Source organism: Canis lupus, chromosome 2 (genome assembly GCF_003254725.2).
Source record: "Canis lupus dingo isolate Sandy chromosome 2, ASM325472v2, whole genome shotgun sequence".
NCBI classification, from domain to species: Eukaryota; Metazoa; Chordata; class Mammalia; order Carnivora; family Canidae; genus Canis; species Canis lupus.
The window spans coordinates 46151101-46167621 of NC_064244.1; the positions used below are offsets into that span (position 1 = coordinate 46151101).

General features: G+C 34.5%; 1 protein-coding gene across 7 annotated transcripts in view; it reads right to left on the reverse strand.

The window, feature by feature from the left end:
- ERCC8 (ERCC excision repair 8, CSA ubiquitin ligase complex subunit) overlaps window positions 1-16521 on the reverse strand; it is a 56873-nt gene that overhangs the window by 39251 nt on the left and 1101 nt on the right. For 6 of the 7 annotated variants that reach the window (XM_035713058.2, XM_025446980.3, XM_025446978.3 and 3 more), the window contains exons 2-3: window positions 7449-7544; window positions 2303-2404 (exon numbers count right to left, since the gene is read on the reverse strand). In XM_035713058.2, the coding sequence (XP_035568951.1) occupies window positions 2303-2404; window positions 7449-7544 (198 nt within the window). Of the gene's footprint in view, window positions 1-2302; window positions 2405-6188; window positions 6214-7448; window positions 7545-16521 lie in introns of those variants that run through there. The other variant, XM_035713059.2, reaches the window with a different exon arrangement.

Sequence of the window (16521 nt, forward strand, 5' to 3'; positions counted from 1 at the left end):
AAAACTGATTTCTATTTGCTTCTAAGAATCTTGATGTATACCAAGATTTTCCAGTTATAATAAAACAAATTTTTAATGTCATAATTAAAAATAAAAGCTGATTTATATTTTAAATTTAAAGTTCAGAATAGGACAAAATATTATACTATTATCTTTTATGTTTGACCTGTTATTCTCATTCACATTTTAAGGAGAATTTTGGTATAGAAAGGCAATCTTTTTGGTGCCTAAGAACATACACATTAAGTAAGGCAAAAATAAATATCGGCAAAGTCTAAGCCATATTAACTTAATAAAAATTTTTAGTGGTTATTTTGTCAAGTTATATTATAAAGTCGTCAGATATAAAAATGCACCTTAACTAATTTTGCAAACATGCTCAGTGTATGATCATTTACATCTAAAGTTGTGCTTTTAAAGACAGAGAGAGAATCCAAGAAGAACGTCATGGTAAAACAAAGGACTGACATACTAAGCATTTACTTAACATACCACAGAAGCAGATCACAGTTCCTCAGGAATAATGTTAGATAGCATGTGCTATATATGAACATACTATTTTGATATATAACGAATTAAACAACTTAAAATGTTAACTAAGATAAAAGAAAATGAATAGACTACCTTACACTTTAGAATTTAGGGTTTTTTTTTTTGGTACAAGTGGAGTGAGAATACAAAATGGTGCAAGCCGTTAGAAACCAAGTTTCAAACTATTTGAAGTGTTATCTTATTTTGTACCAAATGTCCCTATAATTATATTGCTTTACAGTGAGTGGACTTACAGTTTTTAACATGCTTTTTAAAAGATAATATTTCATTTAAGACTTACCAGAGCCAAGAAACAATCACAAATCTCCTCCTAAATATTCCATGGACTTATGTACCTATTCTAGTGCTTTGGGAACAGCTTTAATATAGAGTGGTTGTTGACATTAATAGTATGAAGTTTTTCCTCTTGAAAGCATTTTCCCATAACCCTTTTCCACTGTTAATTCAAAGCTGCGCTCAGTATTGGATTGGATACAGGTGACAAGAATTAAGTAGACATTACAGACAAACTACAACAATCAAAGAACATCTTTCTAGACTCTTAAAAAAAATTCTCACAAGACTAGAAAGCTGGTAGAGAATAGTCAGGAGATGAATGTTGGCAAGGATGTAAGAAAGGGGAACTCTCACACTGTTGGTAGAAATGCAAGCTGGTGCAGCCACTCTGGAAAACAGTATGGAGGTTCCTCAAAGAGTTGAAAATAGAGCTACCCTACATTCCAGCAATTGTACTACTAGGGATTTGCCCCAAAGATACAAATGTAGTGATCTGAACAGGCACCTGCACCTGTGTCCACAGAAACCAAACTATGGAAAGAGCTCAGATGTCCATCAACAGATGAATGGATAAAGAAGATGTGGTGCATATATACAATGGAATATTACTCAGTCACAAAAAAAAAAAAATTAAATCTTGCCATTTGTAATAATATGGATGGAACTAGAGGATATTATGCTATGCAAAATAAGTCAATCAGAGAAAGACAATTATCATATGATCTCATTCATACACAGAATTTAAGAGACAAAACAGAGGATAATTGGAAAAAGGAAGAAAAAAATAAGATAAAATCAGAGAGGGAGAAAAACCAGAAGAGACTCTTAGTCATAGGAAACAAACTGAGGGTTGCTGGAGATGGGGTATGTGATGGGATGGGGTAAGTGAACATCAAAGAGGGCACAGGATACAATGAGCACTGGGTATTATAGAAGACTGATGAATCACTGACTTCTACCTCTGAAACTAATTAATATACTATATGTTAATTAACTGAATTTAAACTTAAAAAAATGCAAAAAAAACTGGAGACAAGACAGAGGTATGTTAAGTTAGGCAGTTTGAGTAAGTAGAGAGATAAGATGGTTGTGTGTCGGTATGTTACGTGTGTGTGTTTGGTGAGGGATTGTCAGTACATTTACTGCTTCTAGCCATTAATCTTTCTGTTATATTAATATCGGTTAAAAATATAATTTGTGCTTATAATTAGCTGAAAGGCTTATAAATAAATCTTACACTAAGTGGTACTAAAAACTATAATTAGTTACTGTGGTGTGCTATGTAGGTGAACAACAAAAAGGACATAACCAAAGGTTTTTATTTTCAAGAAAATGTCAAGGGATATCCACGTGAAATGTGACATCTGAACAATTTACTTGAGATCATCATATGACTGCTATTTTCATATTTTGCATCTGACACAAAAAGTACTAAAATGTTTATAAATTCATGAATTACATTTTTAATACACACCTGCCAACGGAACACACTGCTTTACATGTGTAATAAGGTTGTCTGCTGGAGTTCTCAAGATCATAAAGTACAATCACACCATCTGAACCACCTGATAACATGCTAATAATAAAAAAGTTCACATTAATTTATCGTTTTATGTACTTCATTTACTTATTACATATTTCTGAAAATTACTCATCTACAAATACCCAAATGTATTATGCCCACAAATACACAGTAAATCTTCAATAATATAGATTTTTAATAAACTAAAATTTCTCAATCTAATATTTGCAGAATAATATATAAAGATTCAATCTGTGACCATTTAAAGTTTACCTTTATAATTCCAAAAAGGACAGTAGAAACAAGATGGCAAAATATCTATGTTCATTAAGAAAGTAAAATATTATGAAATCATTCTTAATGTCCTAATAAAAATTGTGCTAAATGAAAATGGAATCAGACAGACCAGCTGCTACTGATGTTAGCCTGCTATCTGACTCTGGGCAAGTTACTTCACCTGCCTAAGCCTTTAAACATTTGTGAAAAAGGGTACATTTTCCTAAATCATAAAGATGATGTAAAGATAAAAGTTATATGCAAGTGAGTTTTATACTGCCTCATACAAAAAAAGGGATCAATAAACGTTAGATTCCTTCCATTATTAAAACCACATTTACTCATTTTAACTTTGAGCACCAGAAATGTGCTATGTACTCTGCTAATAAAACTCTGTGAACAAGACTGGCATAGTTCCTGTCTTTCCAAGTCTACAATCTGGCAGGAAAGAAAAACAGATCTATGAATTTATATCTAGATGAAGTATTGCTATTTGTTAGTCTTACTGCTCATAGTCAAACCTCATGTTGCTGTCTCTCAACTCATTCGGGTTCTCTGATTTTATTCTTCGGTAAATTCCTAAGGAAGGGCTAATGAGAGAAACAGTCCCTGAATTCTTATGTGCTATTGACAATTTGCCTGTTCTTTTGTACTTGAAAATCAGTCTGGATATATATATATAATCCTTGACTCATATTTTAATTCCTTGAACATCTGAGATAAGAAACATCCTTTCTTTGGGAATAAACTCCCAAATAAGTTTAGTTAAAATAGGATTTCCTTTGCCTTATATATAGTTTCAGATCTCACTTATATTAGGCAACTTTTCTTGAATTATAGCTTTAATATTGACTCTGTTCTGCTCCTTTGGGTTTCTTGTTTGGGAATTCCTATTAAATGTATGCTGAATCTTCTTTGCATATATCTTTGACGTATGTCTCTGTATCTTGAATTCCTTACCTTTCTCCATTTCTTTTTTTAAAATTTTCTCCTTTCTACCTTCTATTTCTAAGGTATTACCTCTTATATTCATTTGCTTTATTCCTTACACCTGCCTTTTATTTCTAATCTTTTTTTTTTTCTAATCTTTTCTTGAGTTTGCTCATCTCATTTCTGAGTTTTCTTAATTTCAACTTCTGTTATTCTTCTAGATCTTGTATCTTTTTAAAATAACCTTTAGCTAGGTTTTGAAATATTAGATATAGAGTTCTCAACTATTTTGTGGGTATGTCTTTTTGGCACAGCTACACTGTCTAAAGGGGCATTACTTAGTCTCTTTGTTCTTATACTAATTTTGAATGGACTCTGATTTTAATTCTATTATTTTGCTCATATTTCTATAAAATTAATTTTCTTAAACTTTAAAAAGGAGTCTTGGTTTAGAATAATATTTAAATTTTGTATCTCTAGAATATCTTTTTTTTTCATAAGATGTTTAATACTATGGAAGCTCACTTTCAGAGATTTTTCTTGGTTCTGTTCAGCTCCCCAATTTTTTTCTGGGCCATTTTTTTCCTTTATTTCTATTGTTCCTATACTGCTCAATTTGGATTCTATTCCAAGTAGTTTCTCCTCATTATAGGGCTTTGCTTTTGGGAGATCTTAAGTTGATTAGCTGGAGAGATTATAGGATCTAGACTGCTCCAGACCCTTTCAATCTTACTGTAAATACCTCAATAATTGGGAGCATGTCATCCTCTCCCAAGAGACATCCACTGTTGTCAGGTTAGCTTGCTGAACTTTCAAGTAACGATTATTTCAGAGTTAGAAGGTCTACTAGAATGCTCCACTGGTTTCCATTGCCTCTTCTGATACAGACGCTGATACCACATATATCTTGTAATTATCGTGATTTGTTCCCACTCAACCATATTTTGTGGTTTGTGTGATATGTGATCACTTACACTTGTTATAAGTGTTATACATTCATTTTTTATAATCACCCTCTTTAGTTTTTTTGTTATTCAAAATGCAAGATAAAGAGCTTCTGCCAGAAATGAAAACAATTCTTTACTGAGAAAGTCTTGTCTATAAAAAAAATCTCAGTTCATCTAAATTGTGTGCTTAGTGATGGACTAGACTTACATTCTGGCACAAGCTCCTTATCTTGTTGTTAACCAGTTACAAAGGGTTCATGAACCAGCAGCATGTCCAAGTAGCACTGATTTATAGACTTGTTTTTTTTTTTTTTATAGACTTGTTTTAAGAAAAATTCAATACCAATTTGTAGAACAATAAGGTTAATTTAAAAGTAGCTCTCCAAAGTTCTTTGCTGAATCTGATTGATGATGGGTAGTAAAGAAAGATAGCAAGTAATGCCATGCTAAAGTGTTCATTTTTTTTAGTTAACTTTTGTAGTTAACTAAGTGTACATAGGAAAATATTTAGAAATTTTAACAACTACAATTCTTATTTTCATTGACAGAATCTTGCAGCTTGTTTGGACACACCTGTGAGTTACCTGGACACCAAAATCAATTCTGAAAATATTTTTGCTTCCTATTTGAATTTTGTGAAATACTTTTTTTTTTTACACATGGCACTACATGTATTCTCAATGCAAAAACAAAAAATTATATTCAAAGGTAAACATTTTAACTGAATTTAAATTGTATTTGCAGTTATGTCAGACGTTTCATCTTTGCCAGAATGATTTCCAAAAGATTTCCTTGGATTCTATTAATTGGTTGAAACAATTGAACCACTATTGGAATTAAATGATTTTGTTTTCGAAGGATCTGTTGACAATGACATTATTTAACTGTGAGGTTATTATTCCGCTCATAGAGTAATGACAGTAAGAGATATAGTTTCATGTTTTTATATGAACAAGAAAACCTGGTATTAAAGATGAATAACATTAACTTAGAAGAATTTAAAAGATATCAAAGAAAATTCAAGCTTCACAGAATGATATGCAAATGTACTTTATGAAAATGCACTTGTTAAAATATTATTTTCAGGGAGACTACTTAATAAAAATTCTAACTTTGGAAATAAGTGCTTCATTACCAGATGTGCACATTCTAGCTTCTATTATGATTTCAGTGATATCACTATAACTCTCATGGTGGTTGATAAATATTAAAAAGTATTTTGAGCAAATTATATGGCCACTTATTTTCTTAAGAAAAACATTAATATTTACTTTTCCATTAAACATCTATTTTTCTTTTTATTACTCTCTTTGCTGCCAAATGCAAAATGCAAGTTTTGGCAAACAAGTGAAATAGTTACAGATTTTACCATGCAATGGAGGAAACCACCATAGTAAGAATCGACATTTCTCAGTATGCTCTGCGAAAAGACTCCTCAGCCTGTATTTCTCACACATATTTTATTCACATATAATCTGTGATTTCTCATATTTTTCATTGACTCTGACAACTGGTAGCTTACTGGCTTCATGTATTTCACAGGTTAGACAAATGATCTCTATTCCAAATGGCTGGCTGGAGAAGCAGTACTGATTATCTTTTCCATAAGCACCCATGAGTAAAAGAAATCAGCTATTCCTTCCTGTTCATGTCATTATTTTACAGGCAAATGGACCACAGCTGACCTGAATGGGAGGTGCTATGTTGCATCTGGAAAAGTTCAGAACACAGAAAAGAATTATATCACTAATCACCTTTTAGATATGACCATGTGTTGAAGTGAGAATGTGTTCACTGTATATGTTTCCTATATACTGCTACGTGGGACTATGACAGTGGCTGAAAATTAAAAACACAATTCTATCAAACCTGTCTGGTTTATTTTAATGTAAATAATAATAACTCTTTATTATAATACAAAAACTCTGCTAAACATACATGATACAATAAACTTTAGTTACTTCTATACTTGTTCTAACCACAAACCACATGGAGCTTTTTGAACTTTCTTGTAAGAGTAATACGGGATCAAGATTTTTTTTTTTTTTTTTTTTTTTTTTAATGATAGTCACAGAGAGAGAGAGAGAGAGAGGCAGAGACATAGGCAGAGGGAGAAGCAGGCTCCACGCACCGGGAGCCCGATGTGGGATTCGATCCCGGGTCTCCAGGATCACGCCCTGGGCCAAAGGCAGGCGCCAAACCGCTGTACCACCCAGGGATCCCGATCAAGATATTTTAAGTGGGTGTGAGGCATGTTCATATTCACAATTTTCAAAACACTCGAACTGTTGTATGGAGAATGGACTGAAAGGAGTAAAAGTATAGGTGATAATGCTTTGGATTAACAGGAGTGAGGGCAACCATTTATGATATGCCAGGTCCTATGCTAATTATACATTACACGTATAATCTCAAATTACAACAAACTTGTCAGGTAGCTGTTATTGCTGGCATTGCAAAGCTAAGGTAACGGAGAATTAAAAAAGGGTTAGGTCATCTGCTCAAGGTCACTTAGCTGTTAAGTGGTAAAGCCTAGGAAGAGCTCAAATAGTGGTCTGGACTTCTTCAACTGAATTCTCCAACATATACCATTACTTTTTATATTCTATCTATATTCCCATTAGACTCCTTCAGAGTAGCAACTCTGTGTTAAAATGATAGCTAAAAAGCACACACCCCAGCACTTAAAAGCCCTCTGCATCCAAAGAGGTTCAATGTCTGCTGATTTCACAAGGAATATATTTATATATAGTAGTTGGGAAATGTTTGCCTGGCAATATTTTAAGAGTGTGATGTTATGTATTTATTTAAATTAGTAATGTCAGATTTAAAATGCTACAATTTAGAACTTTTACTACTTTTTATGAACTTTTACATAAGTAATCTGAAAGCAAGATTTTACTGCATATCATTTTGAAAAAAAAAAGACTGTATAATGAACTTACTATCTTGCTTCAACAGGTTCAATGTCCAGGGTGTTAACTCCACTGCCATGGATCCTTTCAACATCTCTGTCTTTGTTTAACTCTAGTCCCAAAACCCTTGAAAAAAATTTAAAAATGGAAAGGGAGGAAAATAAAGATAAAACTAAACAATAAAAAAGCAATTTAAGCATTAAAAACATCCTTACTTCACCAAAATTACATTTAGTAGAAAAATTACAAGTAACACTTAAATCTTCTACCATACATTCAGAGGTATTTATAAATTTTTAAAGATCTTATATGAATTTCAAAAATACCAACAATACTAACAATTACATGTAAAGAATTTCTTTGAAGCATTATCTTAAACTTCCTTTGAAAGAGGTAGTTTATTAAGTTTTTATTAAGATATTTAGAGACTGAAATAAATTTCATGAACCAAAGGTTAAATTCTTCTATCTTAAACTCAACTGAGGACACCTAGTGGACAAAAGCTTAAATTACAGTACTTAAAAAAATCCCCGCCCCCCCACCCCCCCAAAAAAAATTTCCCTTTAGTGTTTCTTATACCTTAGGTAGAAACACAAGGAGTACGTTCAATTTAACAATTAAGCACATTTAAAGAAAAAAAAATTAAGCACATTTTTAAAAAGCTAATTAAGTATATATAAAAAAATGATTAACAAGCACTCTTAAAATAAGATGAATGATATTTCTGATATTGCATAACTGTAAACCATCATTATTCTGGAGAGGATATTAAGATTAAATGATTTAATACATGAAAAATGCTCATTACAATGATTAGCACATACTAAGTGCCCACTGAATGTTAACTATAAGAATTTAAAAAAAAAGAATTTTTCTTCATTTGTTGGATGTTAAAGAGCATTGAAATTAATTTAACTAAAATAATTTCTAAATTCAATACTGACCAACATGATGCTAATCTATAGGAAAATTTTTAGCCTATTTGTCAGTTTTATTTTTAAAAAATAACAATGCATAGTGCTAGAAAAGACACAAACTGATACTTCTAATGTACTCACGGTAGCAGTATTAGTAATTATAAATGTTTTAGTAATCATTTTAGCATATCAAATGTTTATTTATTTTAAAGATTTTATTTATTTATTCATGAGAGAGAGAGAGAGAGAGAGAGGCAGAGACACAGGCAGAGGGAGAAGCAGGCTCCATGCAGGGAGCCTGATGGGGGACCCCATCCCCCTGAGCCAAAGGCAGGTGCTCCATCACTGAGCCACCCAGGTGTCCTTCAAATGTTTGATTTAAAGATATACACGTGCCTTTGTCTTCTTGAACAGTTTAGCCTTAGGTTCAAATATCTAGTCTAACCCCTAACTCCTTTTCTGACCTTGATCAAGAACAGTAACAGCTAGTATTAAGGGCCTACTATTTGCCGACACTGTAATTAGTGGTGATAAGTGTATGAGTGGTCATCCGAAGTGGTGGATTTCCTAGGTGTTAGGTTATATTAGTAACTGCTTTTCCTGATTATAAAACTAAGACGTAAGTAATCTGTCCAGGGTCACATATCTAACAATTGGCTGAACTTGGATCTGAACTCTCATACTTTCACTCCAGACTATCAGGCTCTTCTGCCATCTCTGAGCTTCAGTATTTCACCAGAAAATAATTTTTCACATTTTCCAGTGAAATTCCATTTTTTCTTCTTAAAATAGTTTTCTATTTCATGATTTTTCATTTTTATTTTATTTTACTTTACTTTTTTGAGAAAGAGAAAGAGCATGCATGAGCAAGTGAGGAGAGGCTGAGGGAGAAGGAGAGTGAGAACTGTAAGCCCCAACATGGGGATGGATCTCACAACTCTGAGACCCTGACCTGAGGTGAAATCAAGAGTCAGACGCTTACCTGAGCCACCAAGGCACCCCTACTTGATGATTTTTCAAATAGTAATGTGGGCTTCTTGTAACCAGTAAAATATCATACAAACATGGACAAAGGTAATCACCCCTTCCTTCAGTTTCTTTCTCTAAATAGTGAGAATATGGTTACCATTATCATTAATATGTTTATTTTTGATCACGACTCTATGTAACCAATCTCCCATCACCAACATCATCCCCATCACCAACAAGAAAATTGCTCACCAGGCTCGGCCTTTGGTTTTTGCCTCCCCTAACACCCCTGTCATCTAGGCTTGTCAGTCCCAAGTAGACTACCTCAACCTGCTCAAGGTCTGCGATATCACTCTAAGCCAATCTAATCCCAGCCTGTGTATGGAAGCCTACCTTGCCCAACCTAAAGACTTTAGGACTGAATATTTAGGGGAACTAAGAGGGGCTAAGTGAAGGAAAGTAGGAGGGTAATAGGATAGGGAAACAAGGGCAGGGTGTGTGTGGAAGGAGGCAACATGTGCAAAAATGAGTTAATATAGCAGGTCAGAGACTGTTATCCGTGGAAAGGCCCACTTGTAAGATTGGCCTTTGTCTGCTTCTGCGATTTCAGGAGGGTCGCTATCATTCCTGGATAAAAATAGTTCACTGTGCTTAAACTATGTGGAGCAAACAAGGTGCTTTGTGATAAATACCTGCTTTCCTTCTGGGAGTCTGGAATTTTGGTACATGTTATGTACATACGTGTGCATGCTACAAGTTATGGTTCATGCACTGAAAGAAGAGATAAACAAAGTCCTTCAGATGGAAGGGAAATGATATAAGAAGAAAACTTAGGATATTAGGATTAAAGAGAGAGCAATGGAAATGGTAAATATCTAGGCAAATATAATTGACAATTCTTCTCATTCAAGTATGCTTGATAGCTGAAAACAAAATGAAAACATTATCTGATGGAGTTTACAATGATGTAAATGTAACATGTGGGACAATGTGTACCATGGAGCGTAAAGATAAAAGTTTCTATGTGCCAAATGAAAATAATGATTTCTAAGCAGAAAATGAAAAATGGGTATTTTATAATTCCTAGAGTAACCACCAAAAACATATAATGAGATGTCACAAGAGATAAATTAACATGGGATATAACTTTTCAAATAAGCTTGAAAGGGAAAAAAAAAAAAAAGAAAACAAAAACATAGAGCAACCAGCACTCTCATCCATCACTGGTGGGAATGGTAAGCTTCTAGAAAACTACCAGTCTTAGAAAGTGAAACACAGGCTCTACTTATTCCACTGTTAGGCGTGCAGCCAAGAGAAAGGAAAGCACATATCCACACAAAGACTTGTACATGAACGTTCATACGTAATAGCCTAAAATTAGAAAGATTTAAAAGTCCATCAACAAGTGAATGGATGAATAAATTGTGATATATCCACAGAATAGAAAATTCCTCAGCAGTAAAAAAGAATCAAGAGGAGAAATTTCAAAAATAATTACGCTGAATGAAAAGAGCCAGACAAAGCATGATTTTATTTACACAAAATTCTGGAATATGCAAGTAATCTGTGCTGGCAGAAAGCAGAGGAGTTGTTTCCTGGAGTAAAACAGGATAAAGCAGGGGAAGAAAAGAAGGATTACAAAGAGTTAGGATGAAATTTTTGGCTTATGGATATTTGTTATTTCGATGGTGATGGTTTTAAAAGCATTTATGAATGTCAAAACTCATCCAACTGTTTAATGTGCAACGTATTATATGTCAATAGCACCTCAAGAAAGCTGTAAAAAGAAGGGGTAAGAATTGTAAACTTTGCCTATCAGTGTTTATGCTTTTGCCTTAATCACTGACAAGGAGGGACTTGGGGCAAACTATTGAGTAGACATCTTCCTTAAATAAAACAGGACTGTGTAGTTGTTTAGTTAAGCAAAGATATCACTTAATGCAGTGAATCTTTAAAAAAAAGGAACAGGGGATCCCTGGGTGGCGCAGCAGTTTGGCGCCTGCCTTTGGCCCAGGGCGCGATCCTGGAGACCCGGGATCGAATCCCACATCAGGCTCCCGGCGCATGGAGCCTGCTTCTCCCTCTGCCTATGTCTCTGCCTCTCTCTCTCTCTCTCTCTCTGTGACTATCATAAATAAATAAAAAAAAAAAATTAAAAAAAAAAAAAAAGGAACACTACCTTAAATACTTTAAATTAAATATAAACAGTCCTCACTTTGCAGTTTGCAAACTAAACACAGAATGCAAGTTACCGTGATTTAGTTAAATGCCAGACCTCCCAATAATATGGTTCAAAATTCAGTTTCCATGGTATATTAACTGTGACTAGTAGCATAAAGCACAAAGCTGGCTACTACTTTTTGGGTCCTCAAATCACTATAAAATTAACACATACATCATATTTTGTGACCAATTTACATGACTTCTTTCAAATTTTATAGATGATTGGTTACTGGAATTTGTTATTCATTTATGTACAGCCTGCAAAGTTCTGTGCTTCTGAGATAAACCTGTAAGAAATTCTAGAAAAATGGATAATTAAAAGAAGGAATTGGACAACAAAATGGAAGTGCACCAAAAATATGCTAAGTAATAATGCTGAAGTAAAACTAAAATGGAATGTAAACGGGATTACAGAAGGAATAGCTGACTGTAGAAATGTGATACTGTGGCCATTTGAGAATCTCTAGAGATGCAGAGTGAGGAAATCAATGCAGGTGAGTAAACTTACCCAAATAAATGAGGAAAAGTGGTCGTGATGAAAAGGCTCAAGATGTCTCAGAGGAAATGACACTGGCAAAAACCTTCACATTAAAAAAACTCAGAAATATTTCATGACATTTAAATGCAAAGGATAAAATGCTGGAATCAGATTCAGACATAGAGAATAAGAGAGAATGATAATTGAATGACATAGAGAAAGGAGAATGATAATTAGCCAGAATATAGAAGATATACTCAACTTGCATTAGAAGTTATACGAGAGAAGATCAGTGCCACTCAAACTACTCTTGATTTGTTGGGTTTTTTAAAACAAAGAAATAACTGTAGTTATCATTTCCAATGTTTTACATTGGAAAGTACATTTACATTACAGTGTACTAAATATTAGCTTTATTATTTTTTCAATTTTTTTTTTAGATTTTATTTATTTATTCATGAGAGACACACAGAGAGAGGCAGAGACATAGGAAGAGGGAGGAGAAGCAGGGTCTATGCAGACAGCCCGACAGGGGACCGGACCCAGGCATCCCAGGATCATGCCCTGAGCCGAAGGCAGATGCCCAACTGCTGAGCTACCGAGGCATCCCTATTTTTTCATTTCTTGTATATTGACGACTAACAATAAAGGTTTACTGTTTGACAAAGAAATATTAAATATCACAGAACAATGATAATTTTCTACAGTGATAATTAAAATTACTTTCCATAGATTTTGGCTGGCACAATTAGTTTTATAGATGTGTAATATTACACAAAGCAAGGACTGTCCGAATGTTTATATGCCAATTGCTTGAAGTAGAATTAAATGTGCTGAAGAGAGTGCCAAATCATTTTTCTTTTACAAACCATAACAATAACTATATGTATTCTATGATTTTCAGGGATTTTCAAAAATGTTTTATTTGAGGAGCTGGGGTGACTAAGGTAGCTGAGTATCTGATTCTTGATTTTGACCTACATCATGATCTCAGGGTCGGGAGATGGAGCCCTGTGTCAGGCTCTGTGCTGGGCACAGATTCTGTTTAAGATTCTCTCCCTCTCCTCCTGCCCCTCCCCTGCTTGCAAGTGTGTGTGCGTGAGTGCATACTCTCTCTCAATAAAAAAAAATTAAATTAAATTAAATTAAATTAAATAAAAATGTTTTATTTAACTTTTTTAGTGGAGTAAACAATTAATGCATATGCCAAGCAAATGAATATGGAATCTCAGACATGAAAAGCAAATGAAGGTGGAATCTTTCTCAAGCAAAGGTTGTCATCCCTGGCTCCACATTATAATCACCTAGAGAACTTAATACAGAATTTCCAGTGTCCTTGACCAATTAAATCAGAATCTCTGGAGTTGGAACTTTGGCATGAATACTTTTTCCACAGTGTTTTTTCCAAATCACCTTATATTATTCCAATATAATGGCAAAGTTGTGGAAACCTGTTCTTTTTTTTTATTTTCCTCCAGTCTTTCATAATGATTTTCTCAATCATACCTCATTGAACAGCATTTTATTTTAAGCCATTTGTTTGGATTACTTCAAAATGGCCCATTTAGTTTTTCTAAGAATAATTCTTTTTGATTTTGTACTTCATTAGCTCTTATTAAAATGGCATAATCAGAATAATAAAACTGGCCTTATCAGGATTAGGGACAAATACTAATTTTTGATAAGCATATACAGCAACTGGTAGGAGAGATGTGCATGGGATTACTACATTACAGGTTTTTAGCCACAAGTGTTAAGTATGATGGGAGAACCAGCATCACAGGAAATGAAATCCGTTCCTAGATGGATTAATCTGGTGATCTAGTCAGGAGACACTATTTCAAATCTTTACTTTTTCTAACAAAGAGGTTTAGGTCATTGCATTTTAACAAAGAGCAAAATTTAGTTGCTTTCTCAGATCAAGGAGTATTTGGAATTAAAAGAGTCTGGAGAAATCCAGTGTTTTAGGCCATTAGTAGCTCACATAATTTAAACTATTACTGATATCATAAGACTTCTGAATTTACTAGAGAAAAAATAAACCTGATTCTTTTAAAAAGAAGTACAGCTATTTTCACTAAAATTAGAGGTCTCACAGGCAAGTTCATTCACTTTCCACCGTGTAATTTGCTGATCATAATGGAAGAACTGCAGAACTACTTGGTGGAAACAAGCCAAATTATCAGAGGAGGTAAATTTTGATAAAAATAAATTTTGAGTTTTTGCAATCATTGAAATAAAAACCTCTGGATATGCCCTTATGCTTTTATTGGAGTGGATCACTAAGCTGAATGGGAATTACTGCCAACTCCGCAATGACTGGAGGTGGGGACGGGGGGACAACAGTAGATGCACACCTAACCATGTTTAAAACTGATCAAAATGCAGTTTAAAAAATTTAATGTTTACTATTTAATTAAAATTAAATGCAAGATCTGCAACATATTTGCCCATTTAGTATTACTAAATGTAAAACTGATGCAACATTTTAGAACACAAAATAACACATAATGCTTGCTGAAAAGAGATTACAATAATTTACTATTTTTGTCTATTTGTAATTGTGGTAGGGAGCCTAGAAGGGGACATCCACTGTCTCTACCTCCTGGTATTCACACCTGTAGGTAATTTCCTTTCCTTGAGAGTAAGCTAGACCCAATGACTCACTTCTCATGAACAGAATACAACAAAACTAATGAGATATCATTTCTGAGATCAGATTATGAGGAGTCTAGCTTCCATCTTGCTTGCCCTCTCTTGCTTACTTTCTTGCTTTAATGGAAGCCAGTTGTCATGTTGCGATTCAAGAGGCCTATGTGAAAAATAACCGGAAATGAAGGAGACCTCTGGACCAAAGTCAGGGAAGAACTAAATACTGTCTTACAAGAGCTTGGAAGTGGATCTTTCCAGAGTCAAGTATTGAAATGACTATAGTCCCAGCCACTATCTTTATTGCAGCTTTCTGAGAAACTCTGAGCCAGAAGAGCCAGTTAAGACACACAGATCCCTGAGCTCTAGAATCTGTGAGATAATAAATCTTCTGTTGTTTTAAGCTGCTAGGTTTTGGGGGGTACTTTGTTACCCATTCACTGATAACTTATGCTTGAGGTACTTTGTTACCCATCCAGTAATAAGTAATACAGGTGAGTTCTTCTTTTGGGATAATAGAAAAAATAATTTCCATAAGCTTTTCTTTAATATTTTATTTATTTATTTATTAGACACACACACACAGAGGCAGAGACACAGGCAAGAGGGAGAAGCAGCCTCCATTCAGGGAGCCTGATGTGGGGACTTGATCCTCCGACTCTGGGATCATGACCTGAGCTGAAGGCAGGCACTCAACCGCTGAGCCACCCAGGCTTCCCCGTAAGTTTTTCAATAAGCAACTGTACTCTGCTTTCCTCTTCTTAAGTTTCTCTAAAAAGCCATCAAGGCTGGCAGTTCCTACTTCCTTTCCTCTCTGTCATTCTCCAACTCACTGAAATCTTATTTTTATTTCCATGATTCTCCTGAAAATGCTCTTCCCAAGGCCATCAGTGATCATCCTGTTGGTTAAATAGAATGCATGCTTTTAATTCTTCCTTTATTCCTCATACTTCTTGAATGTATGCCATTCACTTAACAGAAACTCTCCTAGGTCTCTTTTCTCATAGGGGTTATGAATAAACTAATAAGAAAATACATATACAATGCTATTTCGATAGTAATAAACTGAATACAGAAAATAAAGCAGAGTAATAGGAGGGAAAACCACTGAGAGCAAAGAAGCAGGCTGGGGCCAACAAATGACAGATATGATGGCTTCCTCCTTAAATAGTCTTCTTTCAGTATATGAGATGCTTCGTTGCTCTGGTTTTCCTGCAATCTCTCTGGTAACTCCTTTTCGGTTCATTTGTAGTCTCTTTTTCTGTCTAACTTTAAATGTTGATATTTCTCAGATTTTTTTGGTCATTGAACTGCTTTTCTTACTCTACACATAGTGCCTGGATGATCTCATCTCCACCTCACTTCACATATCATTTCCCATTAAAGATATCTCAGTTTCTTCTGAACATCAAATATGTAAATTCAACGGCAGCCTCCTCTCTCCAAGTGAAAATCTTTACAGGTTCTTTGAAAGCAATATGGGAAGGGGCACCTGGGTGGCTCAGCCGGTGAAGCCTCTGACTTCGGCTCAGGTCATGATCTCAAGGTCTTAGGATCTAGCCCAGGGTAAGGCTCCCTGCACCCCGGGAAGTCCGCTTGTCCTTCTCCATCTGGCCCTCCTCCCTGTTCCTGCTCTTTCTCTCTCAAATGGGTACATAAAATCTTAGGGGAAAAAAAGGGGGGGGGGACAAAGTAATATGGAGTAATTCAGTATGGGCAAAATTGTGGTACAACTTGTTCCCTCTTTGGAAAACTTTGTCTAAAAGAACATCCCTATCATTCACCTTGCTCTATACAAAGCACATTATCGGAGAATCATTGTGGACTCCTCTCTTTCCATCATTCACTGTATTCAAACAATTTACAT